This window comes from Mesoplodon densirostris, chromosome 19, assembly GCF_025265405.1.
Source record: "Mesoplodon densirostris isolate mMesDen1 chromosome 19, mMesDen1 primary haplotype, whole genome shotgun sequence".
Taxonomy (NCBI): domain Eukaryota; kingdom Metazoa; phylum Chordata; class Mammalia; order Artiodactyla; family Ziphiidae; genus Mesoplodon; species Mesoplodon densirostris.
The window spans coordinates 9681840-9707241 of record NC_082679.1 but is presented as its reverse complement, the minus strand read 5'-3'; the positions used below and the strand labels follow the sequence as shown (position 1 = coordinate 9707241).

At 53.1% G+C, this 25402-nt stretch overlaps 1 protein-coding gene across 6 annotated transcripts; it reads right to left on the bottom strand.

The window, feature by feature from the left end:
- Positions 1–521: 521 nt before the first annotated feature.
- Positions 522–25050, bottom strand: EML2 (EMAP like 2). Of its 6 annotated transcripts, XM_060083219.1 has the most exons (22): positions 24879–25050; positions 22074–22292; positions 21858–21981; positions 21569–21673; positions 19623–19651; positions 19286–19415; positions 15352–15501; positions 14585–14654; positions 14374–14484; positions 13229–13324; positions 12202–12336; positions 11250–11349; positions 8651–8805; positions 8370–8495; positions 6518–6649; positions 4391–4458; positions 4030–4118; positions 3695–3792; positions 3110–3197; positions 2457–2552; positions 1264–1394; positions 522–938 (listed from the first exon to the last, which is right to left on the bottom strand). In XM_060083219.1, exons 1-22 carry the CDS (start codon positions 25048–25050, stop codon positions 813–815), a joined length of 2550 nt encoding a protein of 849 aa, XP_059939202.1. In that variant the 3' UTR covers positions 522–812. The 6 variants fall into 6 exon arrangements, 5 of the variants coding, with proteins under 5 accessions (XP_059939202.1, XP_059939198.1, XP_059939199.1 ...); XM_060083215.1 differs by lacking the exon at positions 24879–25050 and having other exon boundaries at positions 650–938; positions 22074–22367; XM_060083216.1 differs by lacking the exons at positions 8370–8495; positions 24879–25050 and having other exon boundaries at positions 650–938; positions 22074–22367.
- Positions 25051–25402: the final 352 nt, after the last annotated feature.

Below are 25402 nucleotides of genomic sequence, written 5' to 3'. Positions count from 1 at the left end.
TTTTACATGATTCCATCTTCCTGGCCACAATCATTGGTCCAGGGTTGGCCTTCACCCAAGTGGAACCAATCACAGCAGGCCAAACAACAGGCCACGTTGATAGATCTGTAGATGGGCCAATCATAGCCCTTCCCTGGGATTTTTGGACTTGGGGCTCAAGCTGCTGGGTGCCATCCTTCCATGGTGTGGAGAATGCTGGTCCCAGAGAAACATGCTGACTTGCAGAAGGTCAGAGAAGGTATGGAGTACCTTGGTTGCCCTCAAATCCTTGGTTTGATGGCCCTGAAGGCCAGAGGGGACAACTGCCCTTCCTTGTTTGGCCATGTCGATCAATTGAGTCCTCCTCTGGCCTAAGTTAGAGAAAGCTTGGTTTCTGTCAAGCTTAAAGACGAATAAAGACCTGATAATGGTGTCTCATCATAAACATTGTAATATATGCACACCACACACACACCTCATACACATACACTTATAGACACAATCTATGGACACACCATATACACAGACCCCGAGACTCCACCTCAGTGCATGTGTTTTTATTTCTGGATGATATAAAATAATAAACTTAAAAAACACCCCAAACCAAACACCCTAATGGCTCCCCCAAAGCAATGTGACCCCTTTTCCCACCCCAATAAATAGAGACTTCTGTCAGTTCACCCTCCCACCCCCATAACCCCCTTTGCTATAGACATACTCTGGGTATATATTACTCTACTCGGCAATAGACATCTCCCGAAAATAGAATTCCCACCCTGCCACCTGACTCTACCTGGGCCCCATGTTCCTGGGAACCCTCCCCACCCGCCAGTTCAGACCACCCGCCACTGCAGCACGCTGGTGTCCTTGCCCCCTGTGGTCAGGGCCACACTGTCATCCCACAAGAAGGCCACATTTGTCACATGGCTGCTGTGTCCACCGTATTTGTGGCTGAGAGCCTGTGATACGGAAAGAAGGAAGTGAAAGGAGGTCATCTGTCTTGTCCACTGCTGTATGCCCTGGGCCCAGGCATTTGGTAAGTGCTCAATAAATATTTCTTGAGTTAATAGGGAAAAGAACCAAAGATCTCACAATGCAGATGCTCAGAGCTTTAGCACTACAGACTTGGTAATTTATCAACTTTCAAGTTAAGAAAGGCCCCTGGGATCAAGCCACTGCCCTCCTTGTACAGCTGGTGAAACTGGGATCTGGAAAGGGCTGCCTTAATACTGCCTGCAGTGCTGCTTGGTACCTCCACCCTGCCAGCCCCCCAGAGGGACTCACTCGAGGCTGACAGCAGGGGTAGCTAAACAGGTGGACTTTGCCAAAGTCATCAGCTGAAGCCAGCAACTGCCCATCATGGGAACGGGCCACGGCATTGATGTCAGTACCATCTGCTCCCTCAGACCAGATCCCTGCGGACAAGATTGGGGGTGGCTGGTGGTAAGATGGCAGCTGGGGCCAGGGACCCCCAAGGCGCGTAGGCCCCAGCCCCAGCCTCCCTGCCTTTCTCTCACCTAGCCTGTCTCTAGCCGGGGATGAGAATTGGAATAATCTTTTGGAAATGCTTATCTGAACCTATCCCTCTATAGCTCAAAGCCCTCCCATGGGGAATTCCCTGGCGGTTCAATGGTTAGGACTCCACGCTCTCACTGCCAAGGGCCTGGGCTCAATCCCTGGTCAGGGAACTAAGATCCACCCACCCCCCCAAAAAAAAATCTCCCATGGCCCAGGCTTCTCACCATGACCCCCAAGCTCTGCCTTGTCCCCCACACTGCTCCAGCCTTGTCCTTATCAGTGCTTCCCTTGAACTCTGCAATGATTTAGCCATCCTGCCTTCTTGCATTTCTCCAAATACCAAGCTCTGTCACCTCTAGGCTTTTATACATGGCTATTATTCCCTTTGCCTAGCCACTGCTTTCCTTCTTCACCACCCTAGAACCTAACTCCTCATCCTGCAGATCCAGTTTGGATGTCCCTTCCTCCAGGAAGCCCTCCCTGACTCCCTCCTAGGCTGGGGCCAGGTGTCCTCTCTGGACTTCCTTGTCCCAGCCCAGTCTACTCTGGGTGGTCTGGGGACAGGTCTCTCCCTTCCACTGGACTGTGAGACCCATGATGGCAGGGTCAGGGCTGTCGTGGTCACCACTGGGTCTCAGCACTGCCCAGCTGGGCACAGAGGTGCTCAGGGGGTATATGTTGAGTGCATTAATGCCTGAATGAATGGGTGACTGGGACACAGGCTGTGTGAATCTCCCTGGGCCAGGTGACACCCCCAATTGGTCTCATTTCATTACAGTTCCAAGGGACCTGAGTAGTCACCTCACCCTAACCTTTCCTCTATACAAATACTGCTGCTCACATGTCTAAAGGAATGAGTTTCCCACCTTAGAGGTAATAAGAGACTGTGAAAACCACCAGTCAGGGATGTTTCTTGGAACTCCTGTCCTCAGCAAGACTTTCCCCATTCCAGAACTTACCAAACACGCCAAAACCCAGGACACAGGTAGCCGTGGCCCATTCCACGTTCCTCACAGCATCTGCAGTAATGATCTGTTTACAGGTAGCTGGGTCCCCTGGGGCAGAAAATGGGAGGAGGTGTTCAGAGCAGAAAGAACTACTGGGAATTCCCTGGAGGTCCAGTGATTAGGACTCTGCGGTTCCATTGCAGGGGGCACGGGTTCGATCCCTGGTCGGGGAACTAAGATCCGGCAAGCTGCGCGGCGTGGCCAAGAAAACCAAAACCCAAAAACCAAATGGAAAGAACTATTGACTTAATTCATCCATTTCACAGACAATGGGCACTGAGGTCCCATTGGCTTATTCTACCTCTCCAGACTGGCGCTAGATCCTGGGTGGTGACATCTCAAGACGAGAGCAGGGGTATCTGCTTAGAAACCTGTACCCCAGCCATCCAACCTGGAGGGGGAGGAACTGGTTAAAAGTTGGGTCCACCAGGGAGGAAACCAGAAGCCAGGAGACCAGCCAATCAGATCAACCCCTGAATAAAACAGCCAGAGGACAAGGGACTTGAAGCCCCTGCTTCCCCTTCCAGAACCCAGGGAAGGCTATGAAAATCGCACACACAATAGAGAGGTAAAGGAGGAATGCCTTTGGGTTTCAGAGAACTCACAGTACAGAATCTCGTAGTCCCCTGAGTTGGTGACGAAGCAGCTGCTGTCCTGGGCCCAATCCAGGTGGGTGATAAAACTGGAATGGCCCTGCAGGGGAGGGAAGGGGTGGAGTTAGAGCTGGAGCGGGTAGGATCAGACCAGGATGGGTGGAAGGCAAAATACAAAGGTAGGGTGAAAACACAGGGGGTCTCGAGGAAAGATACACAAGCCTTTGGGGTGTGGGGACGGGGCCACACTATCATGGGCGGGGCCAGACTGTGATGAGTGGGGCTAGACAAATAGGGCTTAGAACACAAGGGGGAGTTTAGAACGAGTGGGCAGAGCTAGACACAGAGGGGCGGGCTTCGAATGCAAGGGGCTGGGCTACACAGAGGGTGTGCTTAGAACGTGAGGGGCGGGGCTACACAAAGGGATGGGCTTGAAACACAGGAGAGGGTAAATGTGTGGGCGGGGCTAAAACTCCTTGATGTGACCAAGGCAGTCAGTTGAGTGTTGAAGCTGTGCTCCCTTGAGGTAGAAAACTGGTTAATTCTGTACCCCCTGGACGGGGTGGCGGCGCGGGCTGGGGGCCACTGCCCACTCACCGAGCACTTGCCCAGGCGGCTGACCTTGCGGCCGCCCTGGTCCACCGTGTACAGGTACACCAAGTTGTCGTGGGAGCCCACGGCCAGGTACGCCCCGTCTGGGGGAGGGGGAGGGGGCTATGAGGAGGCACCCAGGCTCCACCCCTCCTCTCTCAGATTCAGCCCCCCACTATCCCAGACTCCTCAGTAGTCCCAAATTCCATCCCTGCCACAGGCCTGGCCCCGCCCTTAGGCCTTGCCACACAGACTCCACCCCTTCCCCCTGCCAGTAACTCTGAGCTTCAGTTCCCAGGCCTGGCCTCTCCAAGGTCCCCTCCCCGGCCCCGGGCCCTTACCTGGAGAGAAGCTGACCACTGAGATCTGTTCATTCCCATCTGTATGGATGGCCACCAGATCATGGGTCTCGGTGTCCAGCAGCAGCCATCTTTAAGGAGAAGGCATGGTGGGAGAGGAGGGGTGAGCTGATCTGGTAGAGAAGGGTGGCAATCTGTGGGGCCTGAGGGAAGGACCCCAGAAAAGATTAGGGAGAGAGGCTGACTCCAGAGGAATGTTGGGAGATCAAGGCCTGGTAAACAGCTGGTACGTAGTTATCATTCTCTGTAAGCTTTGGGGCAGTAGGGAAGGTAGGGGGAGGTGATCAAGGGATAGTTCCTGGAGGGAGCAGAGAAGCCCTCCCCGAATGCCCATCAGCTTTACCTGCCAGTCACCGTGCCAATGGCCAGGACAGAGCCACTGGGGTGGAAGCCAGCAGAGTGGGCAGGGTCCTGAGGAGGGAGAGAAGAGGAAGGGCTGGGAGCTGGGGTCCCCCTTCCATCTGGCCCACACGTCCCCAGCCTCAGAGGCAACTCTCAGCCTGGCATGAGGGCTCTCACCTCCCTCTGCTGCCCTCCAGTAACCTGTTGCTGCAGATGCTCTGGAAACCACTCTCCTTTCCTTTAACATGTCAGCTCGAACAGAAGATATTCCTCCTTTCACTGTTGACTCTGGATCCTTTTTCACTCCTGTTTTAACCTCCCACAGCTTTATAAACCCAAGATGATTTCCTTAGGGACTTTTCTACTAGTGAGATTGTTGGGACAAAGGCTATCCATATTTTTAAGACTTTTGATATATCATGCCAATTTGCTTTCCATTATAAAATTATATTGACTTATCATTAGGCTTGTCTGAGTGCCTGTTTCCCCATATCTTTATCTAACTCCTAGCACAAAATTTTTAAATTTCGGGGGCATTTGGTTGATTTGCAGGCAACAGAGCACCATGGAGTCAGACGTGGTTTGAAACTGTGGCCCTGACACTTCCTCGTTATGTGACATCAAATAACTTTCCCCATCGTGGCCTTGGTTGCCCCAAAAGGAGAACATCAATACACACTCCCCAGGACTGTTATAAGCAATGTGTAAAGTCCTTAGAATGGTAAGCTGTTGAGTAAGATGGCCTACAGGAAGCACTGAATAAAGGTCAGCTATGATTGTAATTATGAAGGGCAAGTGATTTTACCTTTTTGGGACTGTTTCCTGATTTTACCTTCCTGTTTCTGGGCGATCCATCTCTACTGCCTTGTGGAGGTTGGGGTGGGGGGGGAGTTAAAAAGACGATGTGGGTAAAGTGCTAAGCCAATGTCAGGCATGCTGGGCAGACTGCCCGAATCAGAATAACCCGAGGGATCTTGTTCTTGTTATAAATTGCAGATTTCTAGGACTAAACTCAGAACTCCTGAACCAGACTTCCCATGCTTGGGGCTCAGGATTCTGTGTTTCTAACAACTCAGGTGGTTCTTATGCCCTGGCTAGAGAACTGCTGTGCTGAGCACAGGGCCTGGCATATAGTAGGTGCTCAATTAGGCAGCCAGAGTGAGGATTATTATACATGGCCCTAATAATTTCCGGGGCACACCATCCCTGACTCCTAGAAATTCAAAGGCCATCAAGTGTTCCAGGATCATAGGTAACCCTGGATTCCTGGGGCAAAACCTCAAAGGGTGGTGTGGGGAATATGATGACTGACCTTCTACTGTCCCATACCACACAGGCAGGAGAGCTTAAAAACTACATTGCCCAGAATCCCTTGTAGCTAGGGTCGGCTGTGATTTGGGTCTGACAATCAGTTGCACTATTGTGGGCTCTGGAAGGTACAAGGTGGAGGCCCCGCTCTGCCACTTCCACTGATCAGTTGGGTTGTGAAAGCAGTAGCACTTGCTATGCTGGTGAGCAGTCACTAGCCTTGAAAGGCAAGGGCACAGAGTATCTGTTTTTGGCCAGTGTAAATGTAGCCAGCATTGGGTCACTCTAGAGCAAGACAGTCCAACTGAACCTTCTGCGATAATGGAGATGTTCTCTATCTGCACTTTCCAATATGGTGGCCACTAGCCACATGTTTGGAATGTAGCTAGTGCAATGGAGAGACTGAATTTTTAATTCTACTTACATTTAAAGTTAATTTAAGTTTGAATAGCCACATGTATTGGACAGCGTAGCTCTAGAGCCAACACTTGAGTGAGCACAGCATCCTGGTTCCTGGATTGCAGTTACGATGACAGCATTTTCTTGAACTCAGTGGTTCCTGACTCCCCACCTTCCTGACTGTGGCAGAGGCAGCAGCTCCTCTGGCAGGTCAGTTCTGTGGTGTTGTTCTGGGCTTCTTTCCAGTCGAGAACCCACTCCTCTGGCCCTTCCAAGTGAGTTCGTAAGCACCCAGTTCCCTGCATTAAATCTCCTTCTGCTTAAAGACACCAAGTGTGGCTTCCATTTGATGCACTGAACCCTGACACACTGAGACAAGTCATCCTGTTAGAATGGTGTGTCAAGTCCCCCATCCCCTTACCTCGATGATCCTACTCCACAGGGGCTGGTGGGACTCCACGCTCCACAGATGCACCAACTTATCCTGACCACATGTCACAAATTGTCCCTGGCTGGGGTGTGTGGCCAGGCCCCACAGCTCTTCCACGTGGCCCTGGTGGAAAGGAGAGATGACAGCATGGAGACTGCCAATCCAGGCCTTTCCTCTGCATCCCCCACCTCCCCAAAGTCTGATGCCAGAAAGAAGTGCTGGACTAGCCCCAGCAACACACTCTCCCCACAGGTGACCCAGGGAAGACCCTTTCCCCAGTGTATCTGAAGGAGGCTGTGATTGGGCAGACCTCTGCCCCAGTGTGGGGCTCGAGGCAAATGTTGCCCCTCCCCCCAGGTCTCTGCTTTCCAGTGTGCACAATGGGATGCAAGAGACATGATGAGTAGGAGCTTGACCTTGGGAGTCAGATGGCGCCCAGCAGGCTGTAGGAACCCATGGAGGGTACTCAGCCTGGTGAGTCTGACTGCAGCTCTCTCTTATTGACTGTGGCAGTCACCTGGGCAGATGACTTCTCCTTGGAGCCTCAGTTTCATCTTCTGTAAAATGGGGCCAATCACTGTATGTGTCTCATGGCATTTTTCTGCTCACTCAAATTATGGATGGAAAGTGTGAATAGATGGAAAGTGTATGAGGCTGGTACAAAGTGCTCACCAAGTGGAAGTGGCTGACTATTATCAGTAGTGATAACATACACTATTAATATATAATTAAAGTAATTAACAATGATAATCAACAGAATTATTGATATTAGTATAATGATTAATGTTAATAAATAATATAAAGCTAGTAATATATTAATAATATAATTAATACTAAATAATATTGATACTATTATTAGAGGTCTTTAAGGTCCATTCTGGTCTTGGGACCCCTAGGAAATCCCTCTAGCCCTTGTTTTTCCTCATCTTCTTCTATGGAAACAAGAGCCAGAGTGGGGGAATCTAAATGCAGCTGCTGTATGGATCTCAGCTACCATGTAAGAGGTAAAATGCATGTCAGGAGTGAAAGAAGGGGTGGGGGGGGCACTGAACAAGGAGTAATTTTGGCCAAGACTCTTTGAGCACTTGCTCTGTGCCAGGCACCATTCTAAATGCTGTGCATGAACTGACTCATTGAATCCTTACAACACCCCGTGAGTCAGTTCTATTATTCTCCTGGTTCACAGAGGCACAGAGAGGTTATTCACTTGCCTCATATCACACAGCGAGTGAGTGACAGGGCTGTGCTTTGATCCCAGGGTTTTTTTTTGTTTTTGGCCGCACCATGTGGCTTGCAGGATCTTCCCTGACTACCAGGGATCGAACCCAGGCCCCCAGCAGTGGAAGTGCAAAGTTCTAACCACTGGATGGCCAGGGAATTCCCCCAGTAGCCGGGGTTTTTTACTTGGATGTGTGGTAGGGTTCTGGCCCACGAGGATGAAGGAACGCGCATCTGAGAAGACTTCAGAGGGTCTTCCTAGATCCTTGTAGCCGGAGACCTGGGAGGTGTGTGGCTCAAGGCCTGTGTGACAACCTGCCAGGGCACTTACAGAAATGGACACCACCCTGACCAGCAGGGGGCAGCACAGCTGGAGCAGGGCCCTGGGACCCCTCTGCTGTGCTACCAGTTAACCCATTGCTGGACCGTGGGGTGTTCTGGGGTGGGGTTATGTGTCAGGAGCAGTTAAAGGGAAGGTAAGTGGTGTTCACCAGGCCAGAGGATAAGGGATGGGGCAGGGAGGTGAGGTGAAATGGGAGTGGGAAGAGAGGAGGAATGAATGGTGCAGAGGAGACTAGAGAGGCGGGTGGGGAGGGAGCAGGGCAGGTGCAGAAGAGAAGCTCACCTGGATGAGCAGCGAGAAGCCAGTGTGGACAGAGCCCTGCAGGATGGAGTTGCGGGTGGTCCCCACGTACAGCGTGTCACCCCGGCCCTCCGCCACGGTGCGCACAGGGCCGAAGTCCTCGGGGACCTGGATAGGCAAAGGGGGGTGGGGGGCAGGCAGATGAGTGAAGGACACAGGCAGAGGGGGGGTTGGGGGGTGGGGGAGATAGGCTGGGAGAGCAGGGTCTAGTATTAGTGTGGCGGGAGGAGGTCTCCTCACCTTCATGAGCCTCTCCCCCTCACCTCCGCCTCCTGCAGCTTGCTGTAGTCGGAACCCCAGAGGATCACCCGCCGATCGCGGCCCCCTCCTGACACCAGCGTCCCGTCCCGCAGGGCGCAGAGCCCAAACACGCCGCCATCGTGGACACCCAGCACAGCCTGTGTAATACGGTTCCCACCTGCAGGGTGGCCAGGGGCAGAGGTCAGCATGGGGAAGCTCCCCAATACTGACCCCAGAAAACACCTCAAACTCTCAATCCTACATCCAGCCATTCACTCACCTTTTCTTCTACCCAGCCTTCCACCCACCCATCTACTCAAATACCCTATCATCCATCTAATAAACCATCTGAAGTAACATCTACCCATCCACCCTTTTTTTTTTTTTTTTTTTTTTTGCGGTATGCGGGCCTCTCACTGTTGTGGCCTCCCCCGTTGCGGAGCACAGGCTCCGGACGCGCAGGCTCCGGACGCGCAGGCTCAGCGGCCATGGCTCACGGGCCCAGCCGCTCCGCGGCATATGGGATCCTCCCAGACCGGGGCACGAACCCGTATCCCCTGCATCGGCAGGCGGACTCTCAACCACTTGCGCCACCAGGGAGGCCCCCATCCACCCTTTGATTCTAACCCTAACCCACTTACCCATTCATCTACTCACCTATCTACTAGTCTGTCCATCCACCTATCTACTCACCCATCCAATCACCCATCTACCGATCCATCCAGCCATCAACCCTTCCTTCCTTCTATCCATCCACCAATCCGCCTCTCATCCATTCATTCACCCTCTCTTTCAGCTGACTACCCACTCACCAGTCAACCCATCCTTCTATCCAAACATCCACCCATTTTCCATTTTTTTCCTATCCATCTACCCATTCACCCATCTATCCACTCATCTGTCAACCTAACCATCTGTTCATTCATCCATTCAGTCAACAACTATTAAACTAGCATTTACTCTGGACCCAGCCTCATGCTGGGTGATGCTGGGTATTGATGAAGGCAACCTCGGATCTTACCCTCACAGGGATCACAGTCCAGTTTCAGAGACAGACCTACTACCAGTCAGTGACGACCCAACATGGTTGGGGCTGGGATGGGGAAACCCAGAAGACTGTGGGATCCCAGAGTGGGCACCTAGCCTGGTGGGCCAGGGAGGGCTTCCTGGAGGAGGGGACAGCTGAACAAGGATCTGAAGGTTGAGTAGGAGTTGGCTAGGACAACAGAGGGTAGAAAAGTGTCCCAGGCAGGAGGAACAACATGTGCAAAAGGCAGAGAGAACATGGACTATTTAGGAAACTAAAGAAATCTGGTGTGACCAAGTATAACATGCAAGGGACAAGAGAAAGCATGGCCAGACCATGCATGCCTCATTGAGGAATCCGGACCTTGCAGACCTCAGTGAGGAATCCAGACCTTGTTCTGAGGGATATGAACTGGGTAGTAATGGAAGGGTTCAGCAGGGGAAGGATAGGGTCAGATTTACATTTGGTTCTGAGAACAAACTGAATTGGAGGGGACGAGACTGAAGGCCCGGGAACCAGGGAAGAGGCTGGGGCAGGGACTAAGTGGAGAGGAAGAAAAAGCAACTCTCTTCAATTCCATCCTTCGAGGCTCAGAAGTGGTGCCACGTGTACATACGTCCTTTGGTCCACCTATCTTTCTAACCACCCACCCACCCAACATCCCGTAGCCCTGCAGGCTGGACCCAGTGGTGGGACTGGAGATATGGGAACCAATCAGACCAAGTCTCTGCCCTCAGAGAGCTTAGAGTCTGCTGGGAAAGACACACTGCTAATTATTCAGAGCTTATTCTCAGCTGTCTAATCTCAAGAAAAGCTCAAAACAACCATATGAGGGAGAGAGTATTATACCCATTTTACAGATGGGGCAACTGAGTCTCAGAAGGGAGATGACTTGCCCAAGGCCACATAGAGAGCACACAGCACTGCTGAGACCTGAACCCAAAGCCTGCCCAACTCCCAACTCCTCTTCCACTACCCCAAGATGAATGGTTACCTCAGCCAATGGATTAACATGTCATGAAGACTTGATTGTTCCAGGAAGTGGTTTGATGACTGAATAAACTCATTCATTCATTCGTTCATAACTTTACAGTAATCCACTGCCTGAGAAAAGACCTAGTCATTTATTAACACAGTCATCCGTTCTGGGGACAACCATTCATATATTTAATCGTTCACTCACCTAATCACCCACCCATTAAGAAGGACAGCATATTCATCTACTCATTCTTCTATTCACTGGGTAGGACAAACGCTTCATTCATTCATTGACTTATTCATTCATTCATTGCTCTGGAACAAACCACCTCTCCATCCATCCCTCCATCCACACCGGGTTGACCCATTCATTTATAGTTCAAACTTGATCGCTGCCGTGGGATTTGCAGAGGACAAGGGGAGGGAATAAGTGAAGATTTCATGCAGGTGGGGATCCTGGAGCTGAGCCCTGATGGAGGTGTTAGAATTGGACAAGTAATGACTCGTATTGTTGTATCGTACATTCCACATCAGCATGCTCCGAGAAAGGGACGCACAGCCAAAGGGAGTCAGGGAGGACTCGGTTGGGGAATCAAACAGGTGGGGCTGACACTGACCTTTGCCCCAGACATAGAGGTTCCCCCCAGAGTCCCCGGTGACCACATCGCCACCCTCCAAAAAGGTCACACACAGCACGTACTTCGGTTTCTCGTGTTTCTAAGGTGGGAGAGAAGCGGAAGGTGTCAGAGGGTCGCTGAAGCCGGGAGGCCTCGCAGAGCTCACCCATTACCCAGGACAATGGTCCAGGGGATGCCCTCCGTACTTTGGGCAGCGGCCCTGTGTGGAGCGTCCTCATCTCCAATCCACCTCCGTGGATTGAAGACCACACTGTCTCCCTTTCCCACCCTGGACCCCCTTCCTCCCTCCTCTCTCCTCCCTGACTTCTGTCCCAGTCTCCGTCCTTCGATCCCCTGCTGTCTTCCACTTGGATTCCTCTCTCTGTCCCTTGGCCTCCCCCTCGCTGCCCCTGCCCCTCTCCTCTCCTTCCCTCCCGCCCCCTCTTCTGTCTGTCTCTAGGTCCCCCACCCTGCCCCGCCCCACCCTCTTCTCATCTCAATATCTCCATCTTCATCTCCATCTGAGGCTGGTGTTCTCAGGGCCTCCCCTTTTGGGGTAGAAGCCCCAACTCTCACCAAAGGCAAAGGAGCCCTGTCAGAGGTGTGCCTGCATCTTCTCTCCCAGGCCCTGTGCTTCCTGCTGTTTCTCTGTCTCTCTCGGCCAGTCAGCCTCTGACCTCTGTTTATCCAGAATATTGACAACCGCAGCAACCCATTTATTGAGCATCCACTATCTGCTACGAGTCGCTATACTCTTCATCCCACTGAATCCTCACAACTTCGAAGAGTTAAGGAGGATCACCCCACTGGTATGGATAAGGGAACTGAGGCCCCAGCAGGCAATATCTCAGCATCCCTACAACCTCCAGCCCCTGGGGTATCTTCTTGTCTGCCTGGGTGTCCCTGCCAGCCTCCTTCAGGACCAGCCTGTCCCAGTACCCCTGGCACTCACCTCAAAGAGGCCCTGCCGTTTGCTCAGGCCGCCCCCTTCTAGGTTCCAGAAGTAGATGTGGGATTTCCCGCAGGTGATGAGCACGGTGGGGTCTGTGGGGTGGAAGGTGGCCACCAGCACGGCCTCATTGGAGCACTTTAGGGGGTGGGGGAGATTCTGAATGAGGACCTCAAAGCCATCAGGACCACGATACCCAACCCAGGAAGGACTGCCCTATACAGCTGTGTGGGTTGTGCGCTTGCACACCCAACTTGCTTGTACCTCTCCTTTACGGGCAAACTAAAGTACAGGAAGCAGGGCGAGCCAGTGAAGCATTATTGTTTTCTTCATCAACATAATGGCAGGCACAAGGAGAGCCCTTACTTTGTACCAAGCTCTGTACCAAGCACTTAACATCCATCAACTCATTTAACCCCACAGCACCCTGTAAGGTAAGGCTCATTAGCACCTCCCATTATAGATGACGAAGTGAGGCTCAGAGAGGGGAATTCACTTGCCTAAGGACACACAGCCAGGTTGTGTCCAGAATCAAGTCACTGAGAGCCCAGCCTCTCAACTACTTCTCTTTCACCAAACCATGGGCCCCAATCCTAGGTCTCTTGCCCCCAGCCCAGAATGAGCACGTGACCTTGGGCAAGTAGCTCTCCCCTCTACCATGCCTCAGGTTCCTCATCTGTAAAGCAGGTTATCCCCCGGAGATGCAAAGTCAAGGTCTGTCTTGGACATCGCAGGACAGCAGAACCAGCAGCCACCTTGTACTGATCCTCCTGTTGAGCCTGGTTTGCCCACCCCATATGCCAACATCAAAGCCAAATTTTCCCTACAAGGAAGATGCTACCATTATCCCCATTTTATAGATGAGGCAACTGAAGCTCTAAGAGGGCAAGCCACTTGCCCGAAGTCACACAGCCAGCAAACGGCAAAGCCAGGACTTCAACATGAGTCTGATTCCAGACTTGTGAACACTGAGATCTGGCCAATCCCACAGGGAGACCCCAAGGAGAGGGGATAAGAAGGGTTACCTCACCTTGCCATCTACCACCTTGGTCTCCTTGGCCCAGTCCCAAACAGAAAGCATGTGATCGTTGGAGTCATCTACTGCACAGAGGAGGTTGCCCCCATTCTAGGAAGAGGAGAGAGGATGGGGGAGGGGCAGGTGGGTCAGGATCCACCCCCTCCCTCCAACACCTTGCCCACTGGGGCATTAGCTACTCAGGCCTGTTTCAAAGGCCCTGACCCAAGTCATGTGAAACACATGAAAATATACTCCCTGTCCAGGGCCACACACATTTTAAAGGCTGTTTATAATTTTCCTTTTGAAATGACTCGTCCCTAAGAACTTCCTCTAATTTCCCCTCAGCTACAATTTCTCTGCAAGTAGCCCGCGGTCAGGAATTCTTACTGAGAGCCTCTAATCTGCATTTTCCTATGGAATGACTTTTAGGGCTGTGAAGTTAAACAGTTAATAAAGTTGGGACGATGTTGCTTTTTTATACCTGTCATTAAGCGCAGGTTAGTTTTGATTTTGCAAAGTTTTCCTTTCCCCCACATTTTGGCAACAAAAGAGCTTTATTTCCCCAAAGTTCTCAAGTGTCTCCTCAGGTCTCAGAAAATCCGTGAAGTTCTTAAACTGTCTATGGGATGACAGGTTGTTTTTTAGTCCCCGATCCATTGCAGCCAATACTCAGGTAAAATACAGTAAAAAATGTAAAATACGATTAAAACAAAAAAAGCCCCCCCCACACACTTGGATGTTGTGTGAATGTCAAATTGCTGTACAAATTCCTAAAGGCTAACTCTCGATTTCTGTGCTTATCTCCTCCATACCTGCCAACACCCATTTAGGATGGTACCAGGAGCCAGGGCTGCCCTAGACACAGGGCTTAAAATGCCTAAGGGATAAGGACCCTTCCAGAACGAAAGGTGGTGAGAAAAAATAATGCAGAAAGCGTTAACTGATCTACAAAGGATCACTGAGGAGTTTCTCTGCGGAGCAATCAAGACCTATGGTCCCCTCCTAAGGGCTAATAGAGCAGGCCGGTGAGGCCACACATGTGGGCACACAGCCCGGAGGGCCAGGGGGCGTGGCCAGCACCTGTGAGGCCATGATGACGCCATGGCCTCCAGCCCCAAGGGGCACCCGGGGCAGGCGAGGGATGGCACAGGACTTACAGATTTGGAAAAGCCCACACAGCACACAGCTCTGTCAAACACCCCCAGGCCCAGTACGTGTAAGGTGGAGAGGGAAACGGAGTCCCAGACGCGCACGTGGGGCGGCAGCGGCTGCAGGAAAGAGGGAGGCCGGTTACCTGGGGGGCCCAGCTTCCTGACCCACCCACAACTCCATCCCAGTCTCCAGGTCCTGCCCCCTCCACTCTGTTACCTTCCCCTCCTTAGTGGTGCCTGCCACCTGTCCAGTGGCGATGGTGACCATATCAGGGTGGACAGCCAGGCTGAGGAGAGAGAAGGCAGATGGACAGGGCTCAGCAGGGGGGTGCTCGCAACAGGCCAGGACCCCTCCCACAGCAAGCCACAGTCGCGATGCCTGATTATTCATTCCACAGTTTGGTTGAATGAGTTACTTAGTCAATAAACCCTGATTCAGTTCTTCAGTAGCAATAAGGGGATACTCTCTGGGCACCCTGGCTCAGAAGCAGGACTCAGGCCTGCGGTCTCTAACTCAGGTGCCCAGAGGGCCCAAGCCTGTACCACAAATGGCCAGGAGAACACACTCATTTAAAAGGGCTGTCCAAAAAAAATAAAATAAAATAAAAGGGACTTCCTTGGCGGTCCAGTGGTTAAGACTCCACGCTTCCACTGCAGGGGGCACGGGTTCGATCCCTGGTTGGGGAACTAAGATCCCACATGCTGTGCGGTGAGGCCAAATATAAAAAAATAAAAAATAAAGGGGCTGTCACCACGGGGCTCCAACACACTGTGGGACTGTCTGGGGTGCCCACTGGAAGTTTTCAAAAGAAGTGAAAAATTCAGGCATCTGAGCGAATTCACCGACATTTGAAGTATTGATAATCAATCCACATTTTTTTGCCCCTGAATTCAGCCTGCTGGCCCCGGAAGGCCTGGCCCCACCCACCTCCCCTAAGAGTGGCCCAAGCAGGAAATACTTGGCATCCTCCTCCCAGGCCTCACCACTTGATGTCATCATTGTGTCCCAGGTAGTGCCGCTGCCTCTGCTCTTCCACACTGTACAGCACAGCCACAGAGGCCACGAAGTACACTATCTCCCCTGTGGGCAGCAGGTAAAGGTTGGCCCGGCAGTCTCGGCCGCGGTAGCCATAGCTGGAGGTGCCCAGGGGCCGGTTAAAGAGCCTGTTTTGCATTGCATCTGCTGACTGACTCCCAGATGAAGGTCATCAGAGCTAGGCTTTCCTGTTTCCACTCTTACCCCTGTGGGAGGTTGAATGATGGTATCCCCCAAAAATATGTCCACCAAAATATTAACCCCTGGGAAGTGTGAAGGTGACCTTCCTTGGAAAAGGAGTCTTTGCAGATGCAATTAAGGATCTCAAGACGAGATCATCCTGGATTATCTGGATGGGCCCTAACTCCAGCGACAAGTGGCCTCATAAGGGACAGAGAAGAAAAGACACAGACACAGACACAGGGTGGGAGAAGGCGGTGTGAAGACAGAGGTTGGAGTAAAGCAACTATAAGCCAAAGAACCCCAAGGGTTGCCAGTAGCCACCAAAAGCTAGGAGACAGACAGGGGACAAATTCTACCCCCCGAGCCTCTGGAGGGACCACGCCCCTGCTGACACCTTGACTGGGGATTTCTGGCCTCCAGAAACTGTGAGATTTTCTGTTGTTTTAAGCCACCAAGTTTGTGGTAATTTGTTTTAACAGCACAGGAAACTACTATAACCTTCTCTCTACCCTCCTCCCCACAGAGGGATCCTGTTAAAATTTGTTAACACTATAAGTCAATTCACATCCATCCTCTGCTCAGAACCTTCTCATCTCAGAGCAAAAGTCAAAATCTTGGGGGCTTCCCTGGTGTTCCAGTGGTTAAGAATCCGCCATCTAATGCAGGGGACGTGAGTTCGATTCCTGGTCGGGAAACTAAGATCCCACATGCCACAGGGCAACTAAGCCCGCACACCGCAACTGAGCCCGCATGCCACAACTAGAGAGAAGCCTGCGTGTTGCAACTAAGATCTGCTGCACCCAAATAAATAAATAAATAAATATCCAAAAAAAAAAAAAAAAAAAAAAATCCTTATGAAAGCCCAGGCAAGAGGCTTGGCCTGATCTGGGCCCTGATTCCTCACTCCCCTCACACCTGTTCAGCTCTAGTCACCTCAGGGCCTTTGCTTTTCCCGCCACCTGAATACTCCTCCTCCTCATCTCTCCATGGCTTCTGCACCTCCTTCAGGTCTCTACTCAACTGTCAGCTCCTTGGAGAGGGCTTCCCAAGTCTCTCCCAAATAGTTCCCAGCTATTTAAAACTGCAACCTGGAATTCCCTGGCAGTCCAGTGGTTAGGACTCAGCGCTTTCACTTCCGGGGCCTGGGCTCCATACTTGGTTGGGGAACTAAGATCCCACAAGTCGAGCCACGGCCAAACACAAAGAAACAAAAAAACGGCAAACTCACACACCCTCAACTGCCCCCATCCCCCTCCCTCTTCATATTCCTGCAGTACATTCGTCAGCATCCCACACGTTATCTGTTTAATTTATTGTGTGTCTCCCAAACTACAGTGTCTGCTCCAAGAGGGCAGGGACCTCTGTCCATTTTGTTTACTGATGTACCCCTTGTGCCCAGCTCAGGGCCTGGTACACAGCAGACATATGAGTTCAATATTTGTTGAAGGAGTGTGACCCTCCTCTGTTCAGAACTTTCTGTGGCTCCCCAGTTCCCCTAAGAGAAAGCCCAAGCTCCTCCACTGGCCTGGTTTGCCCCTCCCTGGCCTTAGCAGGGCTTCTGCCCTCCTTTGCTCTCTGACCTTGGAGTTTCTCAAAACACTAAGATCACTACTGTCACCCAGGTCTTGGCACTAACCTTTCCCTTTACCTAGTACACGTTACCTGCCACCCTTCTCAGCTTCCCTGTCCCCACATCGAGCCTCAGGCTCACTTCCTCCGCTAGACTCATCCCACTTATCTGATCAATTTGCTAACGTCACCTGTTCCTTAATGAGACTATCAGTTCCACAGTGGACAAGACTGGGCTGTTTTGTTCTCTTCTACAACTCCTCCTCTGAGAAGCCTTCCCTTATGCCCAGGCTGGGTCAGCTGCCTTCTCTGGGTTCTCCCATCCCAGCCTGAGTTGTCATTGTCACGGATTCTGTCCCCACACTGGACTGTGATTTGGGGACTGTTGGAACGCAGCCCTCAGCCCCAGAATGTTCAGGAAACATTTGAATGAATGTCGATATGTGTATCCCGATCCCACGGAAACTGCTTCACCTGCAGCCGTTCTGGGCTGGGGAATGAGGCCTGTACTGACTGTTGCTCTCTCAACTGCTTTTTGCTTTTCTTTTTTTCTTTTTTTTTAGTAAAAGGCGAAAGACTTATTCTATCTGAAGAGAAACCAGAGTATCAACTGCTTTTCTTTCGATGCTCACTTATCAAGCCCAGCTTGACATGACAGCATATGGTGTTCTTTGATTCCCGCGAATATGTCCAGCTGCCTTAAAGAGGCTCTGGGCTCCCGCATTCCTCCCTCCTCCAGAGCAGAAACCAAGGCCAAGAGAGAAGGACCCGGACTGGGTCCCTAGGATGCTGCTCCCAAGCCCCAGTCTGCATTTTGGGAAAAGCCTGGGGCTCAGAATCAGAGTTCTTGCCTCAGATCTGCTGACTCCCTAGAACACGGCTTGATATACCCTCTCTTTTTTTTTTTTTTTGAATTTTATTTTATCTATGTTTTTATACAGCAGGTTCTTATTAGTTATCTATTTTATACATATTAGTCTATATATGTCAATCCCAATCTCCCAATTCATCCCACCAGCCCCCTCCCCCCTTGGTGTCCATATGTTTGTTCTCTATGTCTATGTCTCTATTTCTGCCCTGCAAACCTGTTCATCTGTACCATTTTTCTAGGTTCCACATATATACGTTAATATATTTGTTTTTCTTCCTGCTTGGTCCCCTCTCTTGACCTCAGTTTCCTCATCTGGAAAGAAAGGGTAATAATTCCCAACCTGCAGGCCTCAGAGAGCTCTCGGAGGCCACATGTTGTAAAAATATATTCTCAATCCTACAGAAGAGAAGGATCATGTTATTCAACGTATTTATACTTGAAAGAGCTTTGAACAGTGCCTGGCATATAATAAGTGCTCAATAATGATTAGTTATTATTTTAATCAATCTCTGTTTATGAGGCCCATATGATGAGCACATTGTTTCACAGCCTTATGAATCTGAGATCATGACACCCATTTTTCAGGGGAGGCAACTGAGGCACAGAATGGCAAGGTGACTTGTCCAGGGTCACGTAGCCAGCCAGAGGCTGGGCTGGGGTTTCAACCCATTTCTGCCAGGCTCCAAAGACAGGGTTCTTAACCATTATCAACTTCTTCCATTTCTCAAATACACCAAGCTCACTCTGATCGCAGAGCCCTTCGACCTGCCGTGCCCGCTGTTCTTCCTAGGCTCGCCCCTGAATGTTCGATTCTCAGCTCAAATGCCCTCTCCTCAGAGAAACCCAGTTACTCCTCTCACTTGAGCTTAGTTTGCTGTATTCCCAGCATTTATTACTTAACTGAAATTATCTTATTTATTGAATCACTGTCTTCGGTCTCCCCCACTTTAGAAGGTGAGCTCAGGAAACACAGCCCACATGTAGAAGAGGATCTGACAGATGGAGGGCGCTCAGCAAACATTTGCTCCTTGAATGAATCATAAAAGGTCATGTCAGCTAACCTGCCTTCCTCTGCTCCCTCCAGACTCCAGCTCTTCCTGACCCCTAAAGCCACAGAGGCCTGGAAAGTCCCACCTTCAGTACAAACTCTCCCTCCAGCTGAAGTCCCACACCAGAAAGGCTCTGGTCCCTTCCAGGCTGGGGGCTGGGGGCGGGCGGGTTGGGAGAAGTGGGAGGAAGAGATTAAAGCAAAAGGATACACCCAGTCCAGCTTGAGACGGCGGGAAGGCAGCTCGGAGCGTGTATCCAGGCTGTAGCTTGGTGCCAGCTCATCAGGGATCAGCATGGGCACAGGGCGGCCCCTCAGGAACATTTTCACGGAGCCCTCCTCTGCCAGAACACCCCCAGAGGTCAGGTGCTGACACCAGCCCCCAACCCTATTTCCTTTCCCCTTCCGACTTCATTTTTTTACTTTTTTAATTAAAAGAGTTTGGGAAAATGTGGCCAAAGAGGCAAAGGCCCAGCCAGTAGCCAGGCTTCCTGATCTCCAGCTCTGGCTTCTCACCCCAGGAAGCCCCTCCCATTCTCCCTACTTACCCATGCTGAAGATAACTTCTTTGGTTTTGCTGTCAGGAAAGGGAAAAGAAAAGAAAAGGAAAGAAAGAAAGCCCTAATTAGCAGGCAAGTCAGAAATTGGAGAAACCACTTCCCCACCCCAGCGCTCCCCGGAGGTCTTTGATGAAAAATGGGGGCCGAGTAAGGAGCGGAGCGCTGCCTCTCTGCAGGCCGTGTGCTTTGCTCGGTTGATCTTGCAGAGCCTAAGACACAGGCCCAGAGAGGCAGTGATCGCCAAAGGTCAAACAGCAAGAAGTGGCAGGGACGCGATCCTGGAAGAGGAGCGTCACAAGGTACCCCTCCCACCTAATCAGCACGGTTCCCAACGCTCCCCACCCCCAGTCCCACAGAGCCCCAAACTTCAAGCAGAAAGGGAAGAGGTGAGGGTTTAAGGGAAGGGGCGTGTCTCCAACTCCCTTTGCTGACGGAAGGAGGTGATGCCCGCGGGTCTGGGTCCCCGGAGAAGGGGGAAACCTGGGATCCAGGTGCCGGTAGCGCGAGCAGGAGGGGGGTGTGCGAGAGAGTCTCACCCAGCTCCAAAGCTACTCATGGCGGCGGCTGGCGAAGCTTCGGGGCCGGGGGTGGAGCCGGGACCGGCTCCGCCGCTTCCGGCCCTGGGAGGCGCCCACGCCGCCGCGCCCTGCCCCGCCCTCCACTGCCAACCCCGTAGCTGGAGGGTCACACTGGGTCTCAGGTCCCTGGCTGTGGGGTCCTGATACCAGGCTCTTTTTTGGGGGGAGGGAGAGTGTTTTTTGAGAACATGGACTCGGGGACGTGTCTGCCTGAGTTCAAACCCCAGCTCTGCCAGTTCCTAGCAGTGTGGACAAGTTGCCAAACCTCTTGCCTCGATTTCTTCACTTTTAAATTGGGGATAAAAATACATACCTCCCGGGTGATTGCGAAGCTTAAATTAGTTAATTCATGTAACATGCCTTGCGTGGTGCCTGGCACATAGCTTCTGTACGTGTTTGCCATTATTTCAGTGAGGTTGAAATGTGTGATTTTTGACTCTGGTCCTGCCTTAGTTCTGGTCCTGCCTTAGTCCGGCCCCGCCAAGCCCTGACCACGCCCACTGCATCAGGACTCCACCCTCAGGTTTCTACACCGCCCAGACTTTCAGTGTAGCCCGGGCTCTGGGAACTTGACCACGCCCAACATTCTGATCATACACACCTCTCCTTCCGATCCTGCTCCCGAACTGACAGCTCCCCATGGAATTGCCTACCCTCCTCAGGTCCGGTCAAACTTCAGACCATGACCACTTTCACCTAGAGTCCCTTCAAGCCTACTGATATCTGCCCACGCCCACATATGACCACGCCCAACCTTCAAACCACGCCCATTTCCACCTGGCAGCGCCTCAGGCTCCCCTCTGCCCAGCTTCTTGCATCGGACACTACGGCACCTGGTCTTAGCCCATTACCCCCACCCCAGGTTCTGATTCTGCCCTGGCTAACCCTCTGGCCACACCCTCAAGTTCCAATCACTTCCCTCCCTCTGATTACCCCATTTCTTGCAGAAACTCCTCTGAGGGTCCTGCCCTGGCTACATCTCTGAGACTCACTGGGGATTCTCCCCTTTACCTTAATAGACGCGCCCACAAACCTGGCTCCTCCCTAACTTCTACTCCGGCTCATCCAAGAGACGCTAATCATCCACGTCTCCTATGTTCTAGTCCAGCCCCTTAATGCTTTGACCACGCCCCTCCATGTTGGCTCCGCGTTTCCATGCCTCCCAGTTCAACCACGCTGTCTCAAGATTGGTCTCTCCGAGCCTCCGGCACTGTTTCCGCATTCTGAACTAGATGACCGCGCTTTAGGTTATCAACTCGTGGCCTGGGGCATCACCCTAAATTCCCCATCCTTTTCCAAGCCTAACTGGGGTCCTGGCCCCACCCGTTGTGTCACGACCCCGCTTCAGACACCTACCCTTCCTTTTTGGCGCTACAATTGCTGCTAGAGGATGTGGTGCGGCTGCGGGGGTCCTCGCGGCGCACTGAGGCGAGGCGCTCTGGTGACAAGTAGCGGCGGGCACTGCGAATAGAGAGCACGTAGGTAGGGGCAGAGCCCGCGAGGCCAGCAGGCGAGAGCCGGAGGCGGGCAAGAACTTCCCCGGACCTTCCACGGCTGGTGTTCGGACATATGAGTCCATCCGTTTCCATATAAACAGCCTCTGAGGTCTTGGAGGAAACTGGGGATCCTGGCTTCCGTGACTTACCTGCGCCCGGAGGTCGCCTCCTTTTTGGGGGAGGATGGGGACGTGGCATAGCCACCCACGCGCCGCGGGGGTCCCGAGCCATTGAGGGGCGTCCTGGTGGGAAGGCCTTTCAAGAGCTGACACACTAGAGGAATGGGGTTAGAAGACAGAAGGGGGTGAGTGTGAGGTCCTGGCCCCAGTCCCTCCCATCTCACCCCTCCAGTTTAGTGAAGATACCCGAGGCTGTGGTGCCTAGGCGCGGAGGCGCCCGGCCCTTGGGGGTGCCCCGCGCGCGCAGAGCAGCGCCTTGCTCCTCGCATGCCCGCAGGCGACGCAGCGCGTCAGCCAGCGCGGCCTTTAGGACCGCCAGCTCGTCTTCCTGCAGCTGCAGCCGCTGCTCCAGCGCCGACACGCGGTCGTCCACCTCCATCCCGCTCGTGCCCGACAAATTGTCATCTGGAAGACAAGGGAGCGCTGGCTGCGGGGGGCCACCCAGGAGCTACAACGCCCGAGGTGAGATGTCCCTCCAGCCTTCCCTGGTCTAAGCCTGGGGCTAGCCACGCCCCCTTCCTCTCCAGTAACCTGGGGCTGGGACGCTTGGATGTGGGCCAAGAAAAGGGGAAGGAAATCCCCACAGCTCTCAGCCCTTGTCCGCACACTCCTCTCTGATGCAGCGCCCTGGAGGCGTGACCTTAGGGAAGTCCCTTCCTCTCTAACCTTCTAAGAGTCTACGAATCAAGAGCCTCTCGACTCTGGTTTTAAGATTCTGTGACTAAGATGCTAAATACACTTGAGTCATATCAACATTTTAAGGACGACACCAACTTTTCCCTAGTTACACCAACATTCTAGAATTGATTCCCAATACTCTCTGACAAATATCAAGATTTTATCGCGGGTACTAACATTCCCTCTCTGTTTCTAAGACTTTCCAAGCCAAAAAGGTCGTGCCTGGTCCCTCGCCTTCTCATTCCCTCCTCACCAAGGGGTTTGACACACGAGCCTGCTGCAAGGACAGAGTTTCTGCGGCCCCTGACGGCAGATTTGGGAGTTGCAGGCAGCGCATCCAAGACCCGAGACCCACGGAAGGGAGATACCCGCGGGGATCTGACACCCAAGCTCTCTTCCCTGACCCGAGCTTCTCCCCTCTATTCCCCTCCTTTATTTGGCTTATGTACCCCATGCCCCTGATTCGGCTCTCCCTCTCCCCTCTAGGCCATGGGTGCAACCGAATAACTCCTCCATCTCCCGCGGGGGGGCCCCCCTCACCCCGCCCATTTTTCCCGAAGTGGGAGGGGCAGAGGACCAAGGTGGTCCCCCCTCCCCCTCCCTCCCAGACCACTCATACCCAGACTCATTGCTGGCAACAACCAAGAAAGCCCTGGCTCCCAGTCGGGTAGAAGTAAGGGTGGTACCATTAACAGGAACCGGGCGTGGAAGTAGCACCTGCCATCCCCTGTCCGTAGGCCGCCCCGCCCGTCCGCTGGGCTCCGCAGTGCAGCCGTCTATCCCTTCCCTCCCTCCCCCCCACCTCCGCAGCCCAATCGCCTGCCTGGCCTTGCCCGCCCTGCCCCCCACCCAGCTCCTCTCTGGTCGGGTGCCTGGACCTGCATTGGAAGGTGGGGGCCTCCCGAGGTCTGAGGGAGAGAGCTGTCAGGACTTGGAACTCATAAGAGGAGGAATCTCAGGGTCCCGTTGGCAAAATGTTTTGCAAAAGAGGAAACTAAGGACGGAGGTTGGGGAGTGTGCAGAAATCACCAAAGGTCAAACAGCCAATAGGTGAGGTGCAGGAGGGCCTGGTCACCTCCTTAGGCCAAGACCCCTCTTACCTACCATTAATAATACTACCCCCCCCCCAAATGAGATCTGTTATAGGGAGCTTACACGTGGCAGGCACTCTTCATGCAAAACACTTAGCACCTCACCTGGCTCTGGTTATGTGCTCAGTAAATCCAGAATATAATTAACTGCTCTTTTGGTACCCAGTGCTCCCAGCAACTCTAGCAGCTGTAGTATTATACCCATTTTAGGAGGCAAGAAGGTGGCAGGGGACTGAGACCTAGAGAGATGAAGTTGCTCGTGCATGGACACACAGCCTTTCAGCAGCAGAACAGGTACATGACCCCAGGCTTAGGCACCCTGTCAGCCTGCCTCTTGGGGCAGAGGAGACAAAATAAGCATTCTGGAGCTCTGCCAACTCCAGTGGTCCCTGACACTGGGGTGTGTGCCCAGGCGAGTGAGCCTCCAAATGGAAGATAGTTCCTTCTCAGGGCCCCTGAGTGAAATGGGGGAGCTTTCACCTTGGCCCTTCAACCCCCATCCAGAGAGCCAGCTGCATTCTGAGGCCTTGGCCTGCCCACCCCCCACCCACCATGACTCAAGTCCTCTCTGCTCTCTCCTGACCATTCCCCCACCTTCAGCACTTTTGCCCGGAAACCAGCCCCCACTTCCCACTTCTCCCATCCCTCCCTCCTCCCCTCTGCCTCCAGCTTCCCTCATCTGGGCCTGACACCCACAGTGACCCTTCTTGTATCGTACCCATTTGTCTAGGGAGAAGGGATGAGTTCTAATGGGTGGGAGGGGCGGGGCCTGAGGATTTGGGGGGTATAGTCGAAGCAAAGTCCTCTGGTCATCCTACCCAGTCCCACACCCAGCCCACAAGCCAACACCAAATCTCACTCTCCCCCTAATCTGTCCCTCTGCTAGGGAGAAGGGGGAGGGTCCCAGAGGATTGAGAGGGGATAGGGAAGGCAGAGTTCCAGACCCCCAGGCCTCCCCCGCTCCTGCCCCAAGCTCCTGAGGTTCTGCTCCTTTCTCTCAGTTCAGCCACCTCCGAAAAAGGGGAGGGTTGAAGAGGGTGGGGGACTGGGATCAGGGCTTTGGGGATCAGGGAGCTTGCTCTGGGGTCAGGGTCCTGCTAGGGGAGAAAGGGGAATCTTCAGCAAGGGGCCAGGATGGGGACTTGGAAGGAGGAGGTTGGGGCAGGAGGAGATAGGTCCAGCCCTGGGCGGGGCCAGGGTGGGAACTGAGGAGGGGTCTCACCGTTGCAGTATTGAAGCAGGGAGGACGTGTCGTAGAGGCCGCAGAAGGCCGGGCCGCGCTCCGCCATCGCCCCGCCACAGCCACCGCCAGCCCCCCCGGCCCCAGCTCGGGCCTGGGCTCCCCCCCCAGGTCCTGCCTCCCGTTGCCATAGCAACGCCCTTCGTTCCAGCATCCCCGGCTCGGCCCGCCCGGCATCAGGCGGCCGACGCCGGGCCTGGCACCGGGGTCATCCCCCAGGATGCCCAGAAAAGGCGGGGGGGGTCGGAACACCCCCTGCCAGGCCCCCCCAACACAATCTTCGGGCCGGGATTGGCTGACCCGAGATCCCCCTCGGTACTGTCTGGTCCCGCCCACAACAGGCGCGTATTCTCTCTAGACACCCCCGCCTGTTCAGGACCAATGGGAGCCTGTCGCGCAGGCCCCCTCCGCCAATAGGGGTACAGAAGGTTTGGAAGGGGCAGGGCCTTCTCTGCTTTTCAGCCCGAAGCATAGCCCCCGGCTCTTAGAGGAAGATAGGGTGGAAG